This window comes from Parathielavia appendiculata, assembly GCF_033297405.1.
Source record: "Parathielavia appendiculata strain CBS 731.68 unplaced genomic scaffold N657scaffold_1, whole genome shotgun sequence".
In the NCBI taxonomy this organism is placed as follows: Eukaryota; Fungi; Ascomycota; class Sordariomycetes; order Sordariales; family Chaetomiaceae; genus Parathielavia; species Parathielavia appendiculata.
Window position 1 is genome coordinate 3,451,251 of NW_026944220.1, and position 23,954 is coordinate 3,475,204.

At 56.1% G+C, this 23,954-nt stretch overlaps 10 protein-coding genes across 10 annotated transcripts; 4 read left to right on the forward strand and 6 right to left on the reverse strand.

Moving 5' to 3' along the window:
- Window positions 1-1,055: 1,055 nt before the first annotated feature.
- N657DRAFT_630188 (uncharacterized protein) lies at window positions 1,056-3,327 on the forward strand (the record flags this gene model as incomplete). Its single annotated transcript, XM_062790958.1, has 5 exons — window positions 1,056-1,101; window positions 1,213-1,289; window positions 1,889-2,226; window positions 2,287-2,773; window positions 2,842-3,327. 5 exons carry the CDS (start codon window positions 1,056-1,058, stop codon window positions 3,325-3,327), a joined length of 1,434 nt encoding a protein of 477 aa, XP_062653026.1.
- A 1,147-nt stretch (window positions 3,328-4,474) lies between these two features.
- N657DRAFT_561533 (uncharacterized protein) lies at window positions 4,475-6,751 on the forward strand (the record flags this gene model as incomplete). Its single annotated transcript, XM_062788066.1, has 3 exons — window positions 4,475-4,603; window positions 4,658-4,745; window positions 4,812-6,751. 3 exons carry the CDS (start codon window positions 4,475-4,477, stop codon window positions 6,749-6,751), a joined length of 2,157 nt encoding a protein of 718 aa, XP_062653027.1.
- Window positions 6,752-7,504: 753 nt separating this feature from the next.
- Window positions 7,505-8,588, reverse strand: N657DRAFT_63709 (uncharacterized protein). The gene has a single exon (XM_062791485.1). The coding sequence runs from the start codon at window positions 8,285-8,287 to the stop codon at window positions 7,745-7,747; it is 543 nt and encodes a 180-aa protein (XP_062653028.1). The 5' UTR covers window positions 8,288-8,588; the 3' UTR covers window positions 7,505-7,744.
- Window positions 8,589-9,269: 681 nt separating this feature from the next.
- On the reverse strand, window positions 9,270-9,636 carry N657DRAFT_639841 (uncharacterized protein). The gene has a single exon (XM_062791848.1). It carries the CDS (start codon window positions 9,612-9,614, stop codon window positions 9,447-9,449), a length of 168 nt encoding a protein of 55 aa, XP_062653029.1. The 5' UTR covers window positions 9,615-9,636; the 3' UTR covers window positions 9,270-9,446.
- Window positions 9,637-10,566: 930 nt separating this feature from the next.
- N657DRAFT_563570 (uncharacterized protein) lies at window positions 10,567-11,607 on the forward strand (the record flags this gene model as incomplete). Its single annotated transcript, XM_062788223.1, has 1 exon — window positions 10,567-11,607. One exon carries the CDS (start codon window positions 10,567-10,569, stop codon window positions 11,605-11,607), a length of 1,041 nt encoding a protein of 346 aa, XP_062653030.1.
- Window positions 11,608-12,466: 859 nt separating this feature from the next.
- On the reverse strand, window positions 12,467-13,745 carry N657DRAFT_63628 (acyl-CoA N-acyltransferase). Its single transcript, XM_062791411.1, has 2 exons — window positions 13,712-13,745; window positions 12,467-13,559 (listed from the first exon to the last, which is right to left on the reverse strand). The coding sequence occupies exon 2, from the start codon at window positions 13,256-13,258 to the stop codon at window positions 12,503-12,505; it is 756 nt and encodes a 251-aa protein (XP_062653031.1). The 5' UTR covers window positions 13,259-13,559; window positions 13,712-13,745; the 3' UTR covers window positions 12,467-12,502.
- On the reverse strand, window positions 13,714-15,132 carry N657DRAFT_64066 (ribosomal protein L18ae). Its single transcript, XM_062792012.1, has 5 exons — window positions 15,067-15,132; window positions 14,803-15,007; window positions 14,464-14,648; window positions 14,233-14,409; window positions 13,714-14,176 (listed from the first exon to the last, which is right to left on the reverse strand). Exons 2-5 carry the CDS (start codon window positions 14,852-14,854, stop codon window positions 14,018-14,020), a joined length of 573 nt encoding a protein of 190 aa, XP_062653032.1. The 5' UTR covers window positions 14,855-15,007; window positions 15,067-15,132; the 3' UTR covers window positions 13,714-14,017.
- Window positions 15,133-15,329: 197 nt separating this feature from the next.
- N657DRAFT_639843 (uncharacterized protein) lies at window positions 15,330-17,904 on the forward strand. Its single transcript, XM_062791849.1, has 6 exons — window positions 15,330-15,878; window positions 15,982-16,283; window positions 16,335-16,560; window positions 16,610-16,671; window positions 16,725-17,133; window positions 17,379-17,904. The coding sequence occupies exons 1-6, from the start codon at window positions 15,585-15,587 to the stop codon at window positions 17,460-17,462; spliced, it is 1,377 nt and encodes a 458-aa protein (XP_062653033.1). The 5' UTR covers window positions 15,330-15,584; the 3' UTR covers window positions 17,463-17,904.
- A 2,059-nt stretch (window positions 17,905-19,963) lies between these two features.
- On the reverse strand, window positions 19,964-20,846 carry N657DRAFT_652708 (uncharacterized protein; the record flags this gene model as incomplete). The annotated part of the gene is made up of 2 exons (XM_062794327.1): window positions 19,964-20,603; window positions 20,671-20,846. 2 exons carry the CDS (start codon window positions 20,844-20,846, stop codon window positions 19,964-19,966), a joined length of 816 nt encoding a protein of 271 aa, XP_062653034.1.
- Window positions 20,847-22,396: 1,550 nt separating this feature from the next.
- N657DRAFT_652709 (alpha/beta-hydrolase) lies at window positions 22,397-23,899 on the reverse strand (the record flags this gene model as incomplete). Its single annotated transcript, XM_062794328.1, has 4 exons — window positions 22,397-23,121; window positions 23,177-23,432; window positions 23,486-23,709; window positions 23,875-23,899. 4 exons carry the CDS (start codon window positions 23,897-23,899, stop codon window positions 22,397-22,399), a joined length of 1,230 nt encoding a protein of 409 aa, XP_062653035.1.
- Between the last annotated feature and the right edge of the window lie 55 nt (window positions 23,900-23,954).

Below are 23,954 nucleotides of genomic sequence, written 5' to 3' on the forward strand. Positions count from 1 at the left end.
GCTCAAGCTGACGGCTTGGATCATATCAGACGGTTCTCAACGCTCTGATGCTTGACATTCGGCTCTAGGCGTTCGCTTTCTGTTCAACAACTTCCCACTGTAACCCCAAGTCCAACTTCAGAACCACCAAGCTATCACCAACGCACACGTAGGATAACGCTGCCTCTCGCATCTCACCAGCCGATACAACTGCAGTTACAGATACGTCCCACATGCGTAGAGCCATGAGACATCAAGCCGAACAGATACCGACGACCGGAGCAGAAAACACTAAGAGAGGAACGGCCCATCGCTGGATGGCAGCAGACTGTGTCTGAGTGGAGGTTACGGCGGGCCGAAGCTGATCGTCGAGTGGAATGGCCTTGGGGTCGGAGAATGGTACGTGGTGGTGGCTGTGCTGGTATTTGCAGTCTAACAGCGATGCGTTAGCAAGCAGCTTCCAGCGCCATGTTCAGCTGGGCCGGGTGGGAAATGTCCTACCTGCGTGATGACCGATTTGAGCCACCCCGATAAAGAACAGGACCTGTACTTGGGCACTCTAGAAAGTGGTATGGATTCGGTCCGCCGCCAGGCACAGTCGGTCCGGTCAACGAAGCATCTTGGTGCTACCCAGAACTTGGAGGGCTGATACAGGCAGCTCACTTCCTCCTTGACGCCGGCATTATATGCCTGCGCACAGGAGGCGGCGGCGGCATCTCGTTGGAGACAGGCGTCCTAGATGGATAGGCACTCCGCCTCGTCGACGACGGTCGGGAGTGGTGTGAGGACAGGGTCGTGGGGGGGAATGTGAGATGCTGGGCGCACCTCTCCTGCCAGAGGGCTATCGCCTCGTCATGATCAGCGTCGAACGAGTAACTCCCTGCGCACTCGCGAATCTCCCCCTTGCACCTTCTATGCTTTAGCCTGCTGTTGACACGCGGCGTGGCAGCAACTCGAGGTTAGGCTTCCTCGACCATCAAGTTCAACACGTTCTGGACAGGAAAACAGGCAATGGTGTCCTGCTTGGTTGTTGTTTCCTTGCACCGGATCAGGATTTCCATCAACTTTGTTGCAAGATGGAGTGCCTTTGGACGGATCGTCCGGACACTCCCGTGGTTGAAGGTGCGCCCCGACAACGAAGCCGCCCATGGTTTGTACAGGGAAAAAACAGACTATAAAGGCCGCAAGGAATGTGGTGTTTCTCATGATGAAGGTTGTGACAACTTTGTCCAGAAACCGCCGTTCGAGACCAGACTGAAATCTCGGCAAGCGGGAGCTGGAAGTGGGTTGAGATCACGGGGCGACCTGCGGTAAGATTCTGGAGATGCGTACATGAGGCTTTCGGTAGTCTCCTTTGAGCCGTCGGAGGTGGTGCCGGGCGTAGTGGGCTGTCTGTTTGAGGCTGACACCGACTATTGACACGACGGTCTTGGCTGGACTCGCCGTTGACGGACTACATAGTCCTTAATGCGTAGCTGTACTCGTTAGCTTGTCCTCCCCATGAGTATCCCCTGAACCATTTACCAGCAACTCGTTGAAATCATCCAGTACCGCAGGGTTGTTCGCAGATGGCGGTCATAGCATCCGGTTCAGAACCGTCGAGCCAGGAACGAAGGGTTGGAGGGACGGACACTCGGTCCCTGGCGAAGGAATGGCCTTCTTTTCTTCGCGGTCTTGGACCTCTCTGTCATGGTCACCATTGTCTCCTTGGCAGCTGAGTCACGACGGGATAACGGCTTCGCTACAGTTCCCAACCAGGCGGCGGAAATTTCTGAGCAGGACTAGCCAGTGATCGGTTTGCTGAACATCTCGTGGGACCTGGCCAACCTTTGGACTGTTCTACCGAGCGCTGTGTTGCAGCTGTTGAGCATATACTGGATATGAATCCGAATCGCGGGCCACTCGACAGCCATGCGTTGACCTTGCGGGCCCTAGAGGAGGGCCGGCGGCGAGCTCCATCCTGCTGGACTACCAGTGCACGCCCACGCCCTGGAGGTGGTTGCGGGCTCTCCGGCTGGGTCAGACGACGGTCGGACTGACTACTCTGACGGGTCTGGCTCTGCAATATGTCGTCCCCCCGTTCGCCGCTCGCCTCTTCACCACTGAGGCCGGCTTGTCGCCAGCGGACATTTCGGTGTCGTTCGAGTCGGCATACAACAGGACCAGCGTTGGACTTGACGATATCGACTGGCGGCCGGCGCTCACCAATGCTCGCGTCGCTATTATTCAAGGCGAGAACCCGGTTCCGTGGGCAAACGACGAGTTCGCTTTCCGTCCTTTCTCTGCTACGACCGCCCGTTAAGGCAGCTCCTACATGGCTGCTAATACGACGGCATGCTCGGCCCATGTCAGCTGCGAAGTCATTTCTGACTATACCATGTCACTCGACCGCCAAGAGCCGGAATCAGGAGCCACCCAGGGAGTTGTACGGGTGACAGCGACGGACAGGGTTGCGAGTTCTCTGACGAGTTTCCTGGTGGCGGGGATGGGGTCGGATATCTTCTTCGACGCAGGCCAGAAGCTGGGTTGCTCTCGGGCAGCCCATCACAGCCGTCTCGTTTTCACAGCGGGGCAGTACGCTCCGACCAGCCCATATCTGCTCTCCAACATCAGCGTCATCTCTTGTGCCACCGATGATCAAGCTGTGAACGGGACGCTCGAGGTAGCCGTAAAGTCGTCTTCCACCGTGCCCGCCATTCGCAGCCTCAAACGACCGCCGGGCAATGATACCTCGAACTCCGTTCGGCGTCACACACTCTGGCAGCTGATCGAGCGGGGCATGCCCAATCCCGTCGTCTTCAACCCGTCGGGTGCATGGTCCATGCCGAATTAGGCGTCACCGCTGTGTACATTGCCGAGAAGATTGCGGGCAATGAGAGCCTCCTTGCGCCGCCGGCCCTGCTGCAGGCCATCTCGCCCGTCTTTACCACCACATGTGCCATCGGCACGGCCACGGGCACGTTCGACCGGCTCGAGGCCGAGAAGACGGCGGCAGGGACCTTGTGGATGCCGGCGACGCGGCTATTGGTCGTCGAGTGGGCGGCGTACCTCATCGCTTCCCTCTTGCTGATCGTGCTGATCCTTAGCGGGTGGGTGTCATGGCATGCCTACCACACTCGGTCGATCCTAACCGAGGAGCCCGAGGGATTGCTTGCAATGGCGGGGTTGCTGGACGGGAGCGAGCTGATGGCGCTGGTCCCATATACTCGGCAGCAGCCTAGCTACGACGGCAGGGTAAGGAAGACGGGGGAACAAATTACTGAGGTCAAGGAAAATGCTTGGGTTGCTGAGCCACATGACGACGGGGCTTTGAGTGGTGGCTGGAGGGTCATGAGGAAGATCGAGTAGAAGGGTCCCGCAAGGCACACATGGATTTGCGACCTTCAGGAGGTATCGGAGGCCGGCCTGCCTTCATGCTTCGTGTAAGAGTGCATCGCTTCGCGATGAGGTCGCTCTGCGCTGAGCATCTCTTCAGCCGACTCGGCTATGAACAGACCCATCCTGTAGAAACCGCTTGTGTGATAGAGAAAGCAATCTCTCTGCCCTCGTCTTGGGTAGATGGCCGCATGACCGAATGTTCGACTACTCGTCAAATTGAATGGTAATGAGGAAGAGCAACGGCTGAGTTGAAAGATTTCATAGGTGCAGTCACAGCAGGTGCCAAACAGTTACTTGAGCTGTTTCCAACCCTATCCCTTTTCTTCCACAACCACCTCGCTCATGACTTTGTAAATCGTTTGCCGCCTGCCACCCATCTAACACTACCATAAGTATTAAGACCTGGAGATATCGGTCTTACATGCATTACAGACCAGCGGAGTAGTCGACATACAATGGCGACGAGGTGCCAGCAGCATCATAGCCCAGGGTCTGGTAGTCGCAGCTTGCTGTCCTCTCCCTGATTCCAGCTCCTGTCCATCTCGCTCGAATTGAGGTCGCCAATTCTGCCTGTGAGATACTGTACAGAAAGCACTCGACCTGCATGAGCACGTGTCAACAGCTTAACCGTCTGCAGGCGCTCACAGGCCCCCTCACAAGGCTCATACCAACACCGATAAAAGTACGTTTGTCCCGTTGTGGCGTCAGCAATGCCGGTTGGTTTCGCATCTGGGTGCAGCGCCGCTCGCTGCCGCTGCACAGCGAAGATTCTTGAATCAGCCCTCCTGCCTGCACCTTAACCACAACCCAAATATCGAACCACCAATGGTTGGTGACTAGACTCAAATCTGCCTGGGAATCGACCAACTCGCAACCCAGTAAACAGACGTTCGCTTACCAGATCCGCGCGGCAGCCTGGTCGGCTAACCACATGCATGTCATCGGGAAGCCGGTTTTATATGCTGGTGGACTGCCAACCCACATCCGCGGACCCCTCTTCGGCCGTGTCACCCCACGACATCAATCCTCCCAGCAACCAGCTGTTGACCGCGACGCAACCGCTGGCCACTGTTGTTCTACAACGTATGCTCGGCTACCATGATAATCAATTCCCGCCATGGCGACTGCATCAGGCGAGGCCGAGGACACCAAGGCCTTCTACGGCTATCTGTTTACCAAGGCGAAGCCAATACCAGCTCCCACGCCTGTCCTTGATGCGCTCCTGAGAGCTATCGCATTGCATATCGTTCGTCACAATCTGCAATCTTGTATCGGGACGTATATTGACCACCATCTCCAGACCAGCGAAATCGGCGACAAGAATGACGCCAACTTGACCCCTGCGAAGCTCGCTGCCTTCTACAAGGTCGCCGGTCATGACTGGGACTGTGAGCTACCCCTGATTCAAGAGACAATTCCTCCCGGCAGTGGTTACTGACTCAAGTCGCATCTAGCATTCTTTGTCGATATGCCCCATCCCGCCATTTCCACTGTCTATCAAGGCCTGGGTTGTCAACACTCGCTTCTCCCTGGCGGTGACGACTTCGCCGCCCCTTCGATACCGGCGCTCACAGTGAAGGGATTTGTGCGCTGGCAAACAATTCAGACCCTCCTTGGGCCCCAGACACAAGTGCCGGTATTGCAGTTCGCCGCAGCTAATTGGGCCCTCAAGCACCCCGACACTGGCGCTCCGCTTCCCATCAGCCTTCCAATCGAAGCATTTCCGTCCGACACTGACTCCGATACCGATCGCTGGCATCAGGAGTGTGCCCGCAGGTCGCGCATGAAGGCAGCCTCTGCGGAGGAGGAGGCTGAGGCATCGAAGGACTCGCCGAAGTATGAGTTTACAGACCGTAAGGTTCCCTACACCCACGTCCGCATCAACCCGACGACGCCGCGCGATTACTTTGCTCGTCCCGTCAACGTCACCTACGTCCACGTCGCATCCCCTCGCCCTACACCAACAGGGCGGTCTCCGGAGCGAGAGCGGGCCCGGGACCGAGAGAACTTCGTCCGCCGCCAGACAGCGTCATCAACAGACGATTCCGCCCAACGCCGTCGGAGTTTCTCTGACTACCTCCATTCACCACACGAAGCACGTCCAGTCCGGGTACCACATCTCGTCCCTGAGCGTGAGCCGCAACACCGCCGACGTAGCCCGATCCGACGTCACAGTTGTTCCGATTCAGACGACGATCCAGTGAGCCCATGCACGACCCAGCAACGCACCCAGCGGTCAAACGACCCACCTCCGATTTCGATTCGCCGTGTCTACACCGGAAGCCCCGAGCGCTCGCCACGTGTCGTCCGTACAACCATGCCTCCGCCTCCCATACCGCCGTCGCACATGCGCTCGCCCCGCCCATCTGAAGTTGGTCACGGCAGCGCAACCCACGACGAGGGCAAACGCCCGCGCAGCGCCCTCTTTGACCTCAAGGAGAAGATATCCAGCTTCATTAGCCCTGCCGTCGGCAGCGGGGAGCGAGCGCGGAGCACGAGCGGCTCACGGGGGAGGCGGGACGGGGTGGGCGCCACGGCGAGGGGCTCGAGGGAGGATGTCCTGCCCAGCTCAAGACTAAGCCGATCATGGTCCGACATCGACACGGACGATACCGAGTCAGAAGACGAGCGGCGGAGGCGGAGCGGACGACATTCCCGTGAAAGCAGGGAGCACCACAGGGAGAGCGAAAGAGACAGAGAGCGGGAACGAGAACGAGCCGCGCGCGACCAAGATCAGCACCGGGAACGCGAGAGCCAGAGAGAAAGAGACAGAGTCCGCGACCGCCCGAACCTTCCAAAACGCGATAGAGCCCACAGCGACAGCGACCACGACCGCCGAGACCACGACCATAACACGAGCAACAGAGACCGTGATCGAGAACGAGAAAGAGACCGCTTCCTTTCCACCCCGAGCCCAAGCCCCGCCGCCTCGGCCGCCTCAGCCGCCCTTCACCGCGAAACCGCCCGACGCCGCGGAAACTCCGAAGAGGACCTCTCGCCCCACCGCCGATACCCCCGCGGCCCGTATCTCGCGGAAGCCCTCGCCGAGGGCGGCCATCACCGGCGAACGAGCAGTCACCCGGATCTGGACCGGCTGCGTCGGAGGCCCGAGTGGGATCGCGAACGGGAACGGGAACGGGAACGGGAACGGGAGAGGGATCGAGATAGGGATAGGGAGTTGAGGGATCGGGACAATCGCATCCGCGATAGGGAGCAGAGAGAAAGGGAGAGGTTTAGCAGGGATGATGGTGCGGGTGCGGAGCGGTGGAGGAGGGAGAGAGAAAGGGAAAGGGAGAGAGAGAGGGAGAGGATGCCCAGCCCGGCCTTGTCCAGCGCGAGCGTGACGGGCGTTGGGGGTAGAAAATACCCTGACATGCCCTGGCCGAGGGACTAGGATTCGGACGGGTTTCCGAACGGGTATGAACATGAGGTTTCAAGAGCGAGTTTTTGGATAATGACTTATGATAGGACGACGAGATGCCGAGACAGTCTCCTCTATGGATGATAACATTTGTTGGTTCTGATAGGATAGAGAGCATCGCCGTATACGAGCACATGAAGGAGTTTGATGAGATCGATATCCATCCTTGCTGATCCACATTTGCTTTTGACGCTGGCGTGAGAATCTGTATGGACCTCGGGCCAGTCTGAGTAATGCATGCTCTGCGAGCCTTGGTTGGCATGAGTCGAGTTTTGCGCACTCGAACCGTATCAGCAAGATCTCAGCAGGGAGCAGCCATATGCCGACTCGTGATGGTGTGTACCGGTGCATCGAACCGTATCCTCTCGACCGTCCGCGCCCGCCCGGTCCCCTTCGTCTTGGAGTCATGCGAGGTGCAAACGGCTGCCCCTCTCTAGAGCTGGGACAAGTTACCACCATCACCCTGGATTTCGTGCTCTGGAACATGTACAAGCGCGACGTCGGTTGCAGCTCGGCATCATGGCAGTGGAGCCGTCCGGCCTAGCCTCGACATGCCTGGAAATCACCCACCTCGAGGGCTAGACTTCGTAAGGACGAACGACGAGACTGGGTCATCGCAGAATAATGGTAGTTGGAATGGTCCATTCTGCTCAGTGGCGAACGGTCGGCTCCTCCAAGCCTAAGGTGCCTATGTAGCCCGTCCTGGCTTGTTACGTGCGGACCTCACACTGGGGCCTTGAAAATAGCTAGGTTTGCAAAGGGTAGCTGTTGCTTGCGGGAGGAGCGTCGAGCGGGAATGGCTTGTTGCTGTGTAGCTTGCATCGAGGGTTGCCACCGTCCCCGCCGCCCAAGTTTGTGGATTGGCTCTGTCCGTTCCTTCACAGACCCGTTGTTAGGCATGTCTGGCAAAGGTGGGGGTGGTCCTGTTGGGCGGCCGGGGAAATCCCCTTCGTTCGACGGACTCGGCTATCCGGAGGTAAGCGCGGAGAGCAGAAAGTCGTGGATTTCCAATCGATGTACTGATGTCCTCCGCGGCCTGGAGTTAAATTGCAGGGTGACAGGTAGCCCATTTTCGGGGGCAGTCGAAGTGGAGATAGTTTCCGGCGGCCGGAGTGGCGCCGCGTTGCAGCGAGGGCCGGGACTCGGAATCAAAACGTGCCTTGACCCGAGTTTTCGCACGGCCGGTCCGGTTAATAAGCCTGGCAGCTCAGTTAGCAATCGCTGCGGCGGTGGCACATGCATTCCGCCAGCGTCCCAACAGGCAGGGAAAGCAAACATGGAAACAAAAACGGGTTTGTAGGGGATGCGTTTCTCTGGCACAGCTCTACCGAGCTTGGGGAATGTTTGGCGGTAAAAGCAGCCCCCGACGCGGGTACGCAGGCACGTTTGTTTCCTGGACTCATATTCGCCGGTGCAAAGAGCACAACCCTCCTCGGTTACCGTTGATGGAGGGCGGGCCGCCGTGAAGGAGGCCACGGCCGACGGATGAACCAAACGGCGCTGTGGCATGCTGATTGGACGGCGGACCGGTACGCGCCCATGCACACCACCCGTGTAGCCATATTAGTGGACCGCCCAAGATGTCAGGCTGCAGGCTGGGGATTGTGCGATATGCGATGAGGAAGGTTGGTACGTGGAGGAGTTGGCCGCAGACTTGGCCGATGCTTCTATCCTTGACTGTCCCTCTGGGCCCTTGGTGGGAACGGAAGCGGATGCGATACTGCACGGTAGTGTATGACAGCGTGGTAGCGCCCGACGCCGGGCCCCTCTTTCGGCTCCCGATGGACTCTGCTGGGTTCTGGAGAGGGGTATCCCGTTTCCATCGCCTGAGGGAGCATGTGATGACTGAGACACCTAGGATGCTGACGGTACTCTGAATTGGCCACGGAGGGTTGTTGGCTTCTTGTTGCCTGGCGCTTCAGTGGGTAGGTATCGGTCCAGCTGTGCATGTTGGCGTGTTGGTGCTAAGTTAACAACAGCGGTTACAATTTCTGGATCAGGGCTGAAGGGCTGAGTAAACAAGGCGATGTGATGGCAGGGCGTAAGGCGGGTTGAGTGGCTGGAGGTCCAGCTGAGGTGCGGCCCACCCGACGTCGGGTCGGGGTCGCCAATGCGCATGAAGCGGAACCGAGCAAGGTCCGTACTGTATTGTTCCACGTACTGTAGATCGGTGGACAGAAGTAACCGAGCACGTTTCGAAACGGCCGTCTCAAAGCGCGTCAATCGCCGGGGGCAAGTTTGCTCTTGGACCTCCAATGAAGGTTGGGAGAGTCCAGAAGGGGCTCAGCTGGTTAGGAGAGGCCATCTCGCGGATTGCAGGCTGTGGGTTGCAGAGCGGCCACATGCCGCCAACGGTCAGGGTGGTGAGACGAGTGTGGGAATGTGCGTATGGAAGAATAGTGGCATTGTGCTGTGTAAAGGGTGGATTTGGATGTCTCTAATGTGTTGCGATGAATGGATTGGAGAAAAAGTGGTTTTTGAGTTATGTATGTGATAGTACCTAGCATAGGACGTCCTGTAATACAGTACGATACAAAACTCCGCACAAATACTGACACAGAGTCCCACGGCATCAGCCAAGCCACGTCGATTTCAGGTCTGCTATATCCGTACCGTGCTCGCAGCAATCACTTATTCGCGGTAGTGATAGCCATCATTGGTGAGTACCTTACCAAAGTGTACGTGGCATAGTGCGGCTGGTCTTGAAAATTGCCTGGAAGAAATCGATCCTAAGAAAACGCACTAGCAAGCCCGCTGGATGTGGAGAGCCGGTCAGGTGGGCCAGCCTGGTGGATCCACGGGAGCTCGTCCTCGGGACCCACAGCCTTTTCGACATGGGCAGTAAGACGGACTGCTCAAGTCCAACAAAGCATCCAGCCGGGCAGGGACAGGCATGTCCGAGTCATTGTCATTTTATGCAAAACCGTCAAAAGGCAACGATGCCACAAGCTGTCGTGGCATGCACTCCTAGACCCCGATGTAGGAGGAATACAGGCCTTGATTAGGTCAGCCGGCTACTTGCATTAGGTCGCGAAGACTGACCGAATTCGGCCAGATGAGTGAAGCTCCGTTGAGGTCTCTCTCGACTGTTCCAGCCATGTCCGTGAGAAGTGGTCGCACCATCCCTTCATTTATATGGAAGTACCACCCAGGACACTCATGAGCGTTTAGAGTGCGCTACCTTACAATAAGAAGCGGTTTGCTGTTGTGTTTTCAGCCCGTTCCATCCCTTTTCTGTGCAACAATTGGGCTCGGTCTTTTTAGCTTCTCACTTTTCTCATCCCTCCCACTCTCAAGATCTAGAGTTCCACGTCCCACAGCCCCACAGCTCGCAGGCAGGCCGAGCCTGCCACTCCCAGCATCGCTGTCTTCGCAACACCGCCCGCCTTCCACCTGACCAAGACCCCCTGCCGCGACCCGACAGCCGATCCTAGAGACCAACGCCAGCCGGAGCCACCCAAGGGTCTCCTGCCCGACAATAAGAGCCCGGCACCCTCCGGGCCCGTGGACCCAAATTTCTTCTATTCTCTCCTCCGCCGCCGCACCGACCCGTTCCTACGCCCCCGCACACGTTCAGGTAATCTCGAGCCCAACTCGAACTCCCATCCCGCCTGCCTGTTGCTCGGCGCCGATCCCTACGACAATAGCGGACGAGAACGTTCCCTTGCAAACCCACACCGCCTCTCAGACAAACAGTGATCCTCACCGGCATTGCACCGACCAGGCCGACTCGCTCGGCATCACCATATAACCGATAAAAGCCAACCGTGAGAAGCGACAACGCCATAATGAAAGGCCGCCCTGTCGAAGAACTCGTTTACGAGTACATGTTCCCAAAGCCCCGGCAGTCGGACCCTCAGAACTTCCAGGCCCTTCTCCAACGGTACCTGATCCTAGAAGTCAGGCAAGAGACACACTCATTTTACGGCCACCTAGACACACCCGAAGCCAAGTATCCGGGGCTCGACTATACCCACCCGATCCACCGCATCCGCCTAAGCCGCTGGCCATGGCATCGCCGCCTCTTCCGCGCGTTTGACGGTCTGCGGCTAACCCATGCCGAGATCACGGGTCTCACAAAGTGGGAAGGCACAAAGTGGGCCAAGGAGCGGTTCGAGCGGGACCAGGGCATCCGCATCCGAGATACCACGGCCGACGGCTTCCCAAATTACGCCGACCTCGACGACCCTTACTCTGCACAGTCCCTGCGCGCCGACTCGGAGGAGACGGAGGAACCTGTAGCGGCAGAGGAAGGAAACGGGGAAGAGAACGACGAGGAGGACGAGGAGAGCGACGAGGAGCTGGAGAGTGTCGGCGTGGCACTCAACGAGCGCCTCCGTCAGCGGGTTGCCATGCGGACGATATCCGGGGACCACTCGATGCCGCTCGACGAGGAGTGGGAGAACTGGCTCAAACACGCCATAGAGTCGGGCGAGCTGCCTCACGTGGCAGATCAGATTGCCCGATTCCCGGGGCCGCACAACACGCTTACCGCAGACGACATCTTCCCGCCGCGCATGATAGCCGCTGCCAGGGCTGGCCACTGGGAGGAGATCCCGGATTTTCTGCACGACATGATCCGGCAGGCGCTCCAATCCGGGCAGAGACCACCTCAGACATCCTCTGCTGCGCCGTCGAGCGCCCGGGCCTCCATCAGTTATTCGAACGTGTTGAACACACTCGGCGACATGAACGCCGCGGACAGGGTGGCCATCTATTACGAAAATCAGCAGACCGCCCGTGCCGGGGTACGTCCGCCAGAATCCGGCGGCCGCCGTGGAGCTGTGTCTGGGAATCCGACACAACGGGCCGCACACCCGGGGGCTTGATGCCCGACAGCTGGCGAGTGCGATTCAACTCCTGCTTGGCTCTTTGCCTTGCCTTAGACACCACCGACCTACAATTCACACCCAACATATCAGAACGCCTTGAATTTTAATTCTATTATGGACTGGATCCAAGCTTACAGCAACCCCTCATCGTCCCCTCGGCTATTCAAAGAGGAAAGGCACGGAAAGTGACTATCGTGGGGGTCTACTCTCGCCCTGACACAACGCCGCGCACCAATGGTCCCTGAGAAGGGGATTTGTGGCAAGGCTATTCTCATGAGAGTTATCTTCTCACAGACAGCTGCTGGAGTTGACACGCTTGATTTTACTGCCAACCGGATACAGAAAGGAAAGGGGGGAATACCATGGGATGTTCTCTGGGAGGAGGACTGATACACGAGACAAACAAACAATTGAAATGCGTATGCTCTGCCAAACTGGCTCGCCCCAGTCTTGTGTCTTCTTGTTTCGTGTGGCCCAACGAATACAGCAAAGGAAGCAAGACGTCTGGCTAACGAATCATCCGGACGAGAGCCCTCAGCTCCGGGATGGTACAGAGGATCCTCCCGTAATGCCGGCGGGAAGACACTGCAGTCTCTTGGACTGGTGTCTGAAAGGACGAAGAAAGAACGGATTGTCGTACGGTCAGCTCTGTGGCGTGACAACCTCCACTCAGCGCCAAAGTCCGGCCCAGTGTCAGGATGAAAGAGCCAACGGTCAAACAGCGCAGAATGATGCTAAAGCTCGAAAGACCCAAGATCAAGACGGAATGAGAACCGTGCAATCCCTCCCGTGTTATTTCTCCCACGCCCAGTACATCTGAATGCATCTCTATATCTAAATCCATGACGGAAACCACGTCTTCAACTCCCAAGCAAGATCGCGCCGGACCTCCTTATTCCGGCCCTACCCCCGGAAAGTACCGATATGTGGACAAATCCACCAGTCGTCCCGGCGCCCTAGCATCGGCCATGTTCCTGTCCACCCACGCCACGAACCACTTAAACCCGTTCTTCTCCAGCACCCTCTGGCTCTTCCCATTCTCCACCGCCGTGAACGCAAGCAACTGCTCCCTCACCTTCTTGCCCCCCCCCTCCCCTTCCCATTCCACCTCCGCCCTCTGCACAGTCCTCGGATCAACCACAATCTCAACCTCCTGCCTCTCCAATCCGTCCCAAGCCGGCAACCACGCGGCCAAAAACTCGGTCGCCAACCCCTTGCCCCAGAACTCCCTTCGGATCATATACCCCAGCTCAGGCCACCCAAAATGCCCTTCCAGCCTGTGACATCCCCCAATCCCAATCAGTTTCCCGGATTCCCGGTCGCAAATCGCATAGTTGAACGACTCCCCGTCATTGGGGGGCAAGTTGCGCGCCAGCGAGGCCCGGGTCGCGTCCAGGTCCTTGTCCGGCACGCCCACCGCCGTCCAGACCATCACCTCGGGCTGGGTGCGCAATTCATGCAGGTCGGCGAGGTCGTTGGTGCACAGCGGGCGGAGGATGAGGCGCGGGGTGAGGATCGGTTGGCGTGCCGAGTTTGGGGGCAGCGGCTTGTGAGGAAGAGTGGTGCGGACGCGGATGAAGGTTTTCGGGTCCGGGGTTGGGACTGGTGGGGGTTGTTGGGCGATGGTGGGAGCAGTGGCGGTAGACATGGTGAGTTGGTGGGTTTGTTCTGGTGGGAAGGCTTTTTTGGTTTGCGGCAATGAGAAGTTGATGAGGAGCAGGACGTGAGAAGAGGAGTTCGAAAGTGTAAAGAAGAATTCAAGGTGGGCGAGAGCCAGAACGAGTTCAGGAGAATATATTTTTAAAAATCGTTTGAACTTCAGCTGACGCCAGCCTGAGCGAAGTAGGATAGGAACGTTTTGGAAAAGACCCCAACATTCACCGACGACCTCGTATTGATGGTGCTTTAATGACTCATCCCCAGTTACGAATATACTGCAACAGCAAACCCTGTGGTTATTGTTATCCAGCTTCCGTATTGGGAGTAGGGGATGCAGGTTGAGTCCAACTTGACCGCTTCAACTCAACTATCCCCGATTGAACTGGCCGGCGATCCGGCTGAAGACCCGTCCGGGTCGGCCCAAAACCGCCGCTCTTCTTACCTTCAACGCCGCCCTGCCCCGGTCATCCCAGAGGCCCACCAGGCCACAGCCGCTGGGACCATCAATGGCAAGGCAAGGCCTCGTCAAGGAACAGAAAGGCAGATGAAGCTATGCCACCCAGAAGCTCGATTCCCGGCACTCCACAAGGACCAGAAAAGGGCCAATGATTTGCTCACAAACAAACGCAAACCCATGCTTGACCGTTGATTCACTTCGTGCTCGTCCTAGGGAGCAAATGCAGGATATCCCATTTTCCTAATGAACACCTCAAGAACCTGCCAACCCCAACCGCAACCATGAAATCCCTCAAGCCAAAGTAGACGGGCGCGTCGCGCTGAATACCTTCTTGGTGTTGATACGCGGCACACGATGGGGGAGAGGGAAAGAGAGCTTCTTGGTGATGAGCTGCTTGATGTACGGGCGCTTGACGTCCTCGGTCTTCTCGATCTCAACAACGCGGAGGATCTGTGTGGTATGTCAATACTCCTGAATTCTTGATAAGAGAGGTTCGGAGGCCGTACGTGAATGGACCTGAAACGGGCACGGTGGCGGGCGGCCATGTCGGCGTAGAGAGCCTCAACGGCAGCAGTCCTAGAGGTCTCACGGTACTCCTTGTACATGTTGTGGGTGCCTGACCGCGAGTCGTAGCGGATCCAGATGCCGAAGTTCTTCACCTTGAGGGGGTGCTTCTCGGAGATCTGCCGAACGAGTGAGTCCCCATCCATCCGTCACCCAATTCCACTGCTACATACCACATTGACGGTGACGATCTCGCCAGTGGCCTTCTTGACCTTGCGGAGACCGCGAAGGAAGTACCAGAAACGGGACTTGGCAACGACCTCGTTCGGCGCAAAGATGCGCATGCGGTAGAGGGCCGGAGTCGGGTTGGACTCCGTGGGCAGATGGCGCCCAATCACCTGGTATTCCTGCAGACGACCTTGCCATGCTGTCAGCGAGTGTGCTCCAATGGATCAAGCATGAGTCCAGATTTGAAGAAATCGCGAAGACAACATCGCCGGTCAGAAAGTTGCCGAAAGCTCGCGAAGTCAAGGTACTCGGACGCCGCTGGTGCCGTGTTCGGGCCTCGATACCAGAGCAATCCTCATCCCCCTGACGAGATTCCATGTCCGTATATCTTCTCATGCCCGGATCTGAGAGTCTCTCATTCCAATCATAACTCCATCGTCGGGCAATAGCGTGCCTTGAGCATGTTGTCGAGTTCCATCGTGTATCGGCAAGCTCTCGTGGTCGTCGGCGCTGGAGAAGGGAACGAGATAATTAGATCTGCTTACCCATCTGCTCCAATGTTAGATAAGCCTCCAATAAATAATATCTATAAGCATTTGGGGACTTACTGTGATTGATTCCCGCTGCGATCACGAAGTCGTTGGGTGAGCTGTCGGGGTCCTAAATTAGCAATCTCGAAAGGCAGGAAATATTTGGGTGCGCCTGGTTTAGGGCTCGAGCGCTCGGACCAACCGAGAGTCGCCAAGCTAGCTCCTCTCTATTCGTGGCTGTGCATAGCCTCAGAGCGCCACAAGTTGCGGGGCTGTGGCTAGAGGGAGCCTCATAAGCTTCAACCCAATCCGGCCAATCGATTCACTCACTCACATCCGCAGTAGCTAATGCCGCCTTTGGATCTGCAACTGACAACAACATTTGATCATTCAACTTTCCGCAGGAGAGCTTCTTTGGGACAAGATCTAGCGGTTCCGTATGTGTGCATTTAGGAGATGCAACACTACAAACAACGTAACCCCCCAGTATCGCAGACTGTAGCGACCTGAATCAGACCCGAGATCTAAGAATACTACGACTGGCAACTACATTATCGACCATCCATCAACTCAGAGCCTCGAGTTGTGCGACTATTATGGACTTCAGTACTGCATTCTTTCAGGAGTTTTCCGAAGCCTATTCCGAACGGGATGGCTACCGGCTTGCGCGGACTGTAACACCAGATCTCCCGACTGACAAGCTGTGGAAGATCTGGAAGAGTCAGAATGCTCACAGCATCAGAAGCTTTCTCAAGCGTGGGCTCCAGGGGAACGTTGCATTTGCCGATCACGAAGAGTTACAGGGCTGGGTGGAAGTATATGCGGTATACTGGAATGCCGTGGGAGAGATCTTAGTTGCCCTCGTGTCGAGCAACGATGACAAGAGCAAGGTTAGCGACAGTTCGACTCATCAACAGGCGCGCATTGGCATCGTCTTAGACGCCTCTTATGTCCCCTCACAAGTCGTCCCTTTGCTAATTCCCATTCTCACAGTCATCAGAACTGGTGTGGACAAGGGCGTACCAGGCATGGACTGAGCTGTTGAACGCACTCCTCCGAGGATACCAGAACTCCAAGTTCAAGAATTGGACCATCATCTGCCTGTACACTGTGTGCAAGCACTTGCGTATCTTTGCGATGAAGGCAGATGACGAGCGCAACAGCAACAACTTCGTCGATGACAGCCCAGCAGTGAACTTTCAAGACGACTTCGATCCAGAGACCAACAAGCGCCAGAAGTTGGAGGACTGCGTGAGGCAGCTCTTCAAAGCCTTTAACGTCTGCCAGCAGGATAGGTGAGCTCGTCCCTTTCCGACCGCGGAGTGTCTCGACTCATAATGTTTCAGGGCAGCACTCGAGGAGTCTCGCAAGTGGGGAAGCTACTACATCGCCAACTTGCTTCTCAAGTCGTACTTCAAGCTGAACTCGGCCTCGTTGTCCAAGAACATTCTCAAGAGTCTCCACGCTGGGGGCAAAGACATGCCCGACTTTTCAGCCTTTCCCAAGTCCCAGCAAGTAACGTTCAAATATCACGAAGGGGTAATTGCGTTCTTGGAGGAAAACTACGCCCACGTAATGGCACCATCAATTGACCTCTAAGTCAAATGCTGACCGCTGTCAGGCTGAGGCTTGTTTGACCGATGCATGGAACGGCTGCCACAAGGATGCAGCGAAGAATAAGGAGTGAGTGCACCGCGATGATGGGCCTCTCCACCACGCACTGACTCCGAGAGCAGGCTTATTCTTACCTACCTCATCCCGTGTCATCTCATCACAAGTCACACTCTCCCGACCGAGGCGTTGATGAAGCAGTATCCGAGGCTACAGAAGCTATTCCTCCCGCTATGCCGGTGTATCAAGAGGGGCGAGCTTCACAAGTTCGATCTCGCCCTGCAGGAAGGCGAAGACGAGTTTGTCAGGCGTCGGATATACCTCACGCTGGAACGGGGTCGTGACATTGCGCTGCGCAACCTGCTGCGGAAAGTCTTCACCGCCCGCGGCGTCGAGGAGGCTAAGGAGGGGGAGAAGCCCGTTCGGCGCACCCGCGTGCCGGTCGCTGAGTTTGCCGCCGCTATCAGCCTCGGCAGCCAGGAGAAGATCGACATTGACGAGGTCGAGTGCCTGTTGGCGAATATGATTTACAAGGTGAGTCAAACCCGAATATGCCTCATCAGCACATATCCCTCTGTTACAAGCCTGGTCCGTATTTCGCCGGTTTCTCCCATCGCAGGTTGAAGATGTCATTTCATTGATGCCTGACGCCTGATGCTGCCTTGTCATGCCTTCTCCGCCTGGGGTATCAAAGCAGCATTGCCTGAGATGCAAACATCCTGATTGGTGTATTTTGTCGCCCCAGCAATGAGTCATTTGGCTAATCCTGAGCTACAAAGGGCTTTATGAAGGGATACATTTCCCGCCAGCACGGCATGGTGGTACTCAGCAAGAGCGGGGCATTTCCTGGTACCGGTGTATGAGTGAGGGTTGGCGTGCTTTGACCGAAGCCAACGGTGCACCATCCTTGGGGTTTGGTAAATTTACAGAGTGGTCGACCTCCCGTAGTAACATGACTGCAAGAAGGGCGCACTGGACCTGATCTGATGCGGTCTAGAGAATGTCCGGACATTGATCAGAATTCGATGGACGGGTTGTGGTGCCGCCCTTATCAGCATGTTTGGAGACCAACCGTGGGTCTGAACAGCCAAGCCGTGTATATCCCTACCGCTGCAACCTGCGGGCTTTATCACGGCTCTCCCTGATCGATACCTGGTACTAGTGATTATCAGCAGACGCCCGTGACATGTCGAAGGTGCGGCAATCACCATCACTGAGGTCAGCTGGGATGATGAGAAGCGACCAAATGACCAATAACTATTCATTGATATCTATTCTTGGAGCCCGGACCAGACTCGATTGCCAAAGTTTGAATCTCCGAGCAAACAGTTTGCACTGACGCAGCCCCTTTGTGACCATCACTTGTGAGGCCGCAGTGTGGCAGGGTTGCTCCAGAAACGCCCAATCAGGCAACGACATCCAAACAACTGCCCCTTTTTCTTCCCTCGTTCGCCTCACAATCCGCTCTGGCCCTGGCTTCTTTTGCGCCCAACAATTGCACCACCGTGAACCAAGAAAGTTCCCATGTCGAATCCGTCTTGTTCCCCGCACTTTTACCCAATTCCAGCGTCCCATGATGGAATGTCCCACGGCCAAAGGAAGGATTCACGCGTTCACACATATTCACGCGCAATACTTCCATACTCCACCGTCCGTGCTCTGACCGCGCTCTGCCCGCGCACCACTGTGTCAGAAATCACTTGTTTCCAGTTGATAGCAACAAGTGCACAAGATACCGTAGAAACTCCCCCAACTCAACCACCTCCACTTTGTCCACGTCCACCAATAAGACGCCACAATCGGGGCTTCCCTTGCTCTGTCAGCAGGTCACATAGACCCTACCCTGGCTTTTTTCAACGGCAAAGTACGTGGGGCAGATTTGGTGGAGCCTGAGTGGAGTTGGTCGATTTGGATGAGTTTCTACGGAACCGTATATATAGTACGCTAGTCAACATGTGTGAATCACTCACGTTAGCTTCAGCCCAAACCTGATTCCCCAACATTACTTATGAACGAACTGGTATTCTTTCCATAGATTCAACACAGATTCTGCCTCGTCTCCTTTTTACGCTTCTTCCCTCTTTCCCGTTCTCCATTACCGGTGTGCGACATTTCTCCAACGGATTGACGAGAAATTTTCGGAAACCAGAAAGTCGCCCAATCCGTATCAGAAAAAGAAGGCCAAGACATACCCTGAAGTCATTTCCAAAACCGGACAAGCCGGTGGCAAATTGACCTATTCACGGCCGGACCCGTTCCGACTGTTTCAACCCTTGTTCATGCCATCGTTGGCGTAAACGTGGGTGATCCACTGGATCCGTCTGGATGGGTTCAGTGGATCTTGGACTTGTCGAGCTTCAAAGCCTAGCTTTCACTTCCATGTCGAACAGAAGCCGCGAGAGCCATTAAGTCTGAATATTCGAGGCCTTCTCCTTTGGGACATCACTTGGGAATTCACCGTATCACGGGTTTAGGGACAAGAATTTGCTGGTTGCTTGGTAGTATTGCAGCGAGAGAATGAGCACCAGTGTTGTTGCGTTGTATGATCAGCCTCCTGCGGCCGTGTCCTCCCTTGTCTTCGAACTTGGACATGCCTCAAACACCTAGCGTGAAACAAGTGATGAACGAGAGCGAGAACCGAAAATACACTGCCTCAGTCTTCTCTTATCCACTTTCTTCAATCTTCTTTCCAGACCTGTTGTCCCAGAAAAGTCGCCACCACGAAAGAAACATAGTTAATGAAATGAGATCGCCGCCCTGAAAAGTTAACCCATGCCCGTGAGAGCCACCGTCTGGAAAAGCGGCATCTCCCAAGCAGGGGGCATCTTCAGCTCGCCGCCCAAAATGAAATCCCATGATACTGAAACAGCCAAAGCAAGAGATCCTCCACCGCCCAACGTGGTCGTGTCATGAGGGTATGCTAATGTACAAATTTGAGGGTTTTTGAAAACGCAGAGCAGAAATGAGATCAACTCCGAATGCATAAACCAAAATGGAAATGAAATCAGAATCCACCAACGCCCGCCCCTTGCACCGAATCCATGAAAACGAAGATGGAAATGTCTATGCCCGAGCCGAACCCATGAATATTAGACCATATTAAACCCGAAAAACCCGTGTGCGAAATTTGTAGAATCGAAAAAGGCAGGGGTATGAGGCATCATCCATCGCAGAGTCGAGAGGTATCATGTGTTGTGTTGAGGGGTGTTGGGTATCAATCAATCGTCTTGTGAAAAGGGGCGAACTTGGGGGGATGAGAGTCTAAAAGGGCCGGCCGCTGCGAGGAGTACCAGTGCGAGGTGTGGTGCTGCTCAAAGACTGAGTTAGAATCACGCTCAGATCAAGTTGGCGGATACGAGAATGCTTACGCAGCGCTGGAGATGTCGTCGACATGATTACACAATGCGACAAACAGGTCAAAAAACAGTTGCGTGCCGCCGTTGAACATCTCGAGTTGCATGGTACCGCTGCGTTTGAAGGTGCTGCGGCTGCGGATGATGAGAGCCAGATAGTGCGCCCGCAGCTTCGAATCCGTATCGGGAGTGTTGGCGTAGGCATAGCGCGCAGATGCCAGGATGGTGCTGGCTTGGATGCCGGATTGAAGACCCTGCTTACGCAGCGAGATGCGCTTCAGGTCCTCGAGACCGTACTTGTCGGCAGCACAGTAGATGGCCGTGTCCTTCAGCAGCTCGCCCTCGACGCTGTGATGATAGATGGTGGCTTCGGAACGGCCATCCTCCCCGGCCTCCTCCAGCTCCCATGCATTGCGCTTCTTGTTGTGCACCAGGCGCGGGTAGTAGTCGCCCTTGTAGAGATACTCCAAGATGGACGAGAAAACTTCGGGCTCTTCGTCCGGGAGCGAAATCTTCTTGGTCTGCGAGTCCATCATTTGGTTCTGCAGGACGCTCTGGAAGAAGGGTGACGCGCTGAGGATGTTCTCATGGGCAGCAAAGATCCTCTGCTCTTGACCGACGACGAGGGTAACGATAGCCGAGATGGGACCACTAGAGCGAGGACATGTCAGCACATGGCGGATCTTCAAGAGAAGAACATAGGCTGACGGCAGCTTACCCCAACGTCGACTCGGACGCCCCGGCATTTGACACGGTGCCAGCACGGCGACGTCCGGATTCAAGAGACCTCTTGGAAATGCCGGCTTCCTTGGTGAAGGACGAGCTTGCCCTCCGGTGCCTCCCAGACTTGGAGAGGCTCTTGGTCTGTGGCGGCTCGAAGCGTCGGGAGAACATCTTGACCCAATGTCGATTTTCCTCCTCTGTCTGTCTCCACCGGTTCGGTTCAAAAGTCCGAATGAGCAGTCGACTCGGCTTGGGATTACGGGGCCGTCGGTGATGAAATTCGCTTTGGTAACCCGATTCCAAAGCGATGATGACGATGACGCACAGGTATCAGAAATGGAGAGATTCAAAACGCAGGACAACGACAATAAGAGACGATAAGAACCGATACCAAAAGGCCAGATGTCGATGGTGCGATGTCTTCGTGATGAGCGAAGACCTACCTATTTAAGCGAGGCTAAGGTGGGCTCAAACGAGGATGGCAGAAAAATTTTCCCATCTCATTTCCGGCGAGGGACGGCCGGGTCATATTTAAAGTTGGGAGGGAGGCCGTGGCTGCAGTGGTGCCTGGCATCGTGGGGTGGACACCTTGTCTCGGCGGCCGGAAGAGGCAGCAAAAAAGGCAGCGAAAAGTATCCAGCGTGATTCGACGCGAACAAGTGGGTCTGGGGAAGTGGATTCACGCGCTGTCACCTGACAGCTTTGCCTTTTTAGGCCAAGTGCGACGAATGTTTGCCGGGTTGCGACTGGGATTCTCCGTTGCAGAAAACGTTCCGGGTTCAGCAAGGGGCGGAAAGCAACCGGAAGTAGAAAAGGGGACAAAAAAGGAAGAAGCCATTTGTCATGGCGGGGGGTGCTTGGAGTCATTTGGCTGGCTTTCCAACGCTCCCATCTTTCCATGTGCCAAATGCTATGGAATTTCTGGCGCTGCGGTCGGAGTAGGCGAGGCCGGACGGAGCATGAAGCAGGGGTGTTCGGGGTTCTGGAAAGGCTGAAGAGATTGGAGTGCAACTCTGCAAGGCTACCGAGGCAGATTCACACTCGCGTGAATATTTGCTAGCCGACGCCCGTGAGGCAGCACCAGGCTGATGCGACGGCAGATATCAAAGTCACTGGACACAGCCGACTCACTGAAACAAACAATTGAACTTGTATCGAGGAAAACCCAGCAATTGACTTGATTAATTGAAGTTTAAAACCTCAAAAAGAAAGAAGAAGCATTGGCCATTAGTTCGAGTTTTGCAACTCGCTTCTTGGCAAGGAGGTGGATCGCCGTGTAAGATTAACACGGCCGCACTTGAGACGAAGGCCCACTGGAGCCCGACTCTCAAGTCTCGAGGGACGGACGCTCGACAACCCGATCACGCAAAACGCCCAACGTACCCTTGCAGGAGAAAAAAGAACGGAACAATCCCCCGGTCAGCCGTGCTGGTCTCTGACGAAGCAAAGAAATTGACAAAGCCAATTCACGCAGCTGGAACCGAGAAGCCAGAAGAAGCACGCCTCTTGGCCGGACCCCCAAGCTCGTTTCCTTTTCAGGCAACCTCCCCTTTGCCCCTTTGCTGCCCCGTATGAGCCAGAACCGACGTTTGACGTATCGGACCGCTGCCGGGTTGGTGAACAGGGGCTACACCATGCCAAACCGCTAACCATGTTGTCGGAACTTGCCACTCAGAGTTTTCCAGAAAGAAATTCGATGGAAAATCCAACGGGAAAAGGGATCAATCGCCGCCGCCGAGGGCTCTCTGGGTCAATTTGGTGATGGCTTGGGCAGCTAACTTTTTGCCGTCCCCTCTGGCGATCGCCTGCTGGTGGTATGCCACAGGCACAACCCCCTTCTCGGTGGGCAAGCCGAGGTCCACGCACCTCTGGTAAAGACGCTCGCTCTGTTCCTTTGGCACAAGCTCGTCCCTTTCGGCCTCGAGGATATAGACCATGGGCGGTGTCTGCCCCCTCTCCCTGCATGCCTGAGCAATCAGGCCCAAGTTCGCCCAACTGTCCAGATGGTTCCGGAGAAACGGCCAGAGGTACTTGTATGGTAACCACTTTTGCGGATACAGTGCCTCTAGCATGGCTTTGATGGACACAAACGGGGTTTCGAGAAGCAACCCTCTGATGGGCACGCTTGATGGAATCCGTCCGGTCGCAGCGAGATTCGTTGCCACCCCGGAGCCAATGCTCTGACCCCAGACGAGCAGAATGGGTGCGGTGCTGCCGTCCTTGCCGAACTCGCGCTCATGGCGTTCGGCAATCCACCGCACGCCGGCCTCGGCATCGAGCCGGAGACCAGGCTCGGACGGCCGGCCACGTGAGGTCCAGTAACCCCTATAACTCAAACAAACGAACATCAACTGCATCGGTGGCAGCTCATTTGTCTTGCTGTCGGTGATGGCCCTTAGAACCCACGACAAGCCAGGCAGCCGTGGTGGTATTGACGATGCGTTTCCTAAGGGAGTGTCAGTGCCGGATCGGTGATCTGGGAGTTTCACGAAACGGCCAACCGTGGAAGTAGAGGACATAGACATGCGCAGCGGCCGGCTTCTCTGGTGCTGGAGCCCTCGGACGGTTTCCTTTGGTTAATGAGACGGTGGTCACGGCCATGGCAAGCTTTGTTCCGTCCACAGCCACCGTTTCCTTCCGAGTCCACCGAATCCCTCCGCACAGGCCCTCCCAGTCCGCGATCCGCTCACGCCGCGAGGTTGGAGGTAGCCCCGGCATGTAGATGATCTTGTTCTGAAAGACCACCATCATCACACACTTCCTACCACGGCGTTAGCAAGCCGTGTTCGTATGAGATTTCCCACACACACATACCATATCCACAGAGCCACCAGCAGCCCAGCGAAGACCACCGGAGGCAAGAGGATTGGTGGGATGCGGATGCTGCGACAGTTGCTCCTCGCGAATAAGACGTGCGGACTGGTTTTCAGTATGCTCCCACGCTTGACAGCCACTAAAAGGGGCGTAGAAGCGAGGCGAGTGCTCCCGCGTCCCGAGTGCAGCAGACGCCGCAGTTGGGCCTGGTGCCATTGAACTGACAGCCGTGGCAATCGATGGGGAGCAATCATGGCATGCAAGCGCAGCATTGGTCGCGGTCACTGGCTTGGGAGATGTGGGGTGGGATGGACGGGGACGAGATAGATGGGGTTGATGAGACACGGAGATCTCGCCCTGTGCAGGTAGGAAGATATTCTCGCACTATGCTCATGCCACTGCCTGATCATGTGTTCGTCTATCACTCGTCAGAGTCGTTAAAATTGTCCTGCAGCGAGCCCTATG

Bases quoted from the DNA above. Each gene is read 5' to 3' on its own strand.
- N657DRAFT_64066 (XM_062792012.1), bottom strand. From the start codon at position 14,854: ATGAGAAGATATACGGACATGGAATCTCGTCAGGGGGATGAGGATTGC. The intron at 14,410-14,463 runs GTATGTAGCAGT...CTCGTTCGGCAG, and splicing joins AGATCGTCACCGTCAATGTG to ATCTCCGAGAAGCACCCCCT. The intron at 14,177-14,232 runs GTACGGCCTCCG...CATACCACACAG, and splicing joins CCCGTTTCAGGTCCATTCAC to ATCCTCCGCGTTGTTGAGAT.
- N657DRAFT_639843 (XM_062791849.1), top strand. From the start codon at position 15,585: ATGGACTTCAGTACTGCATTCTTTCAGGAGTTTTCCGAAGCCTATTCC. The intron at 16,561-16,609 runs GTAATGGCACCA...GACCGCTGTCAG, and splicing joins TGGAGGAAAACTACGCCCAC to GCTGAGGCTTGTTTGACCGA. The intron at 17,134-17,378 runs GTGAGTCAAACC...TGAGCTACAAAG, and splicing joins TGGCGAATATGATTTACAAG to GGCTTTATGAAGGGATACAT.
- N657DRAFT_63628 (XM_062791411.1), bottom strand. From the start codon at position 13,258: ATGTCTACCGCCACTGCTCCCACCATCGCCCAACAACCCCCACCAGTC.
- N657DRAFT_63709 (XM_062791485.1), bottom strand. From the start codon at position 8,287: ATGCCACAGCGCCGTTTGGTTCATCCGTCGGCCGTGGCCTCCTTCACG.
- N657DRAFT_639841 (XM_062791848.1), bottom strand. From the start codon at position 9,614: ATGTCGAAAAGGCTGTGGGTCCCGAGGACGAGCTCCCGTGGATCCACC.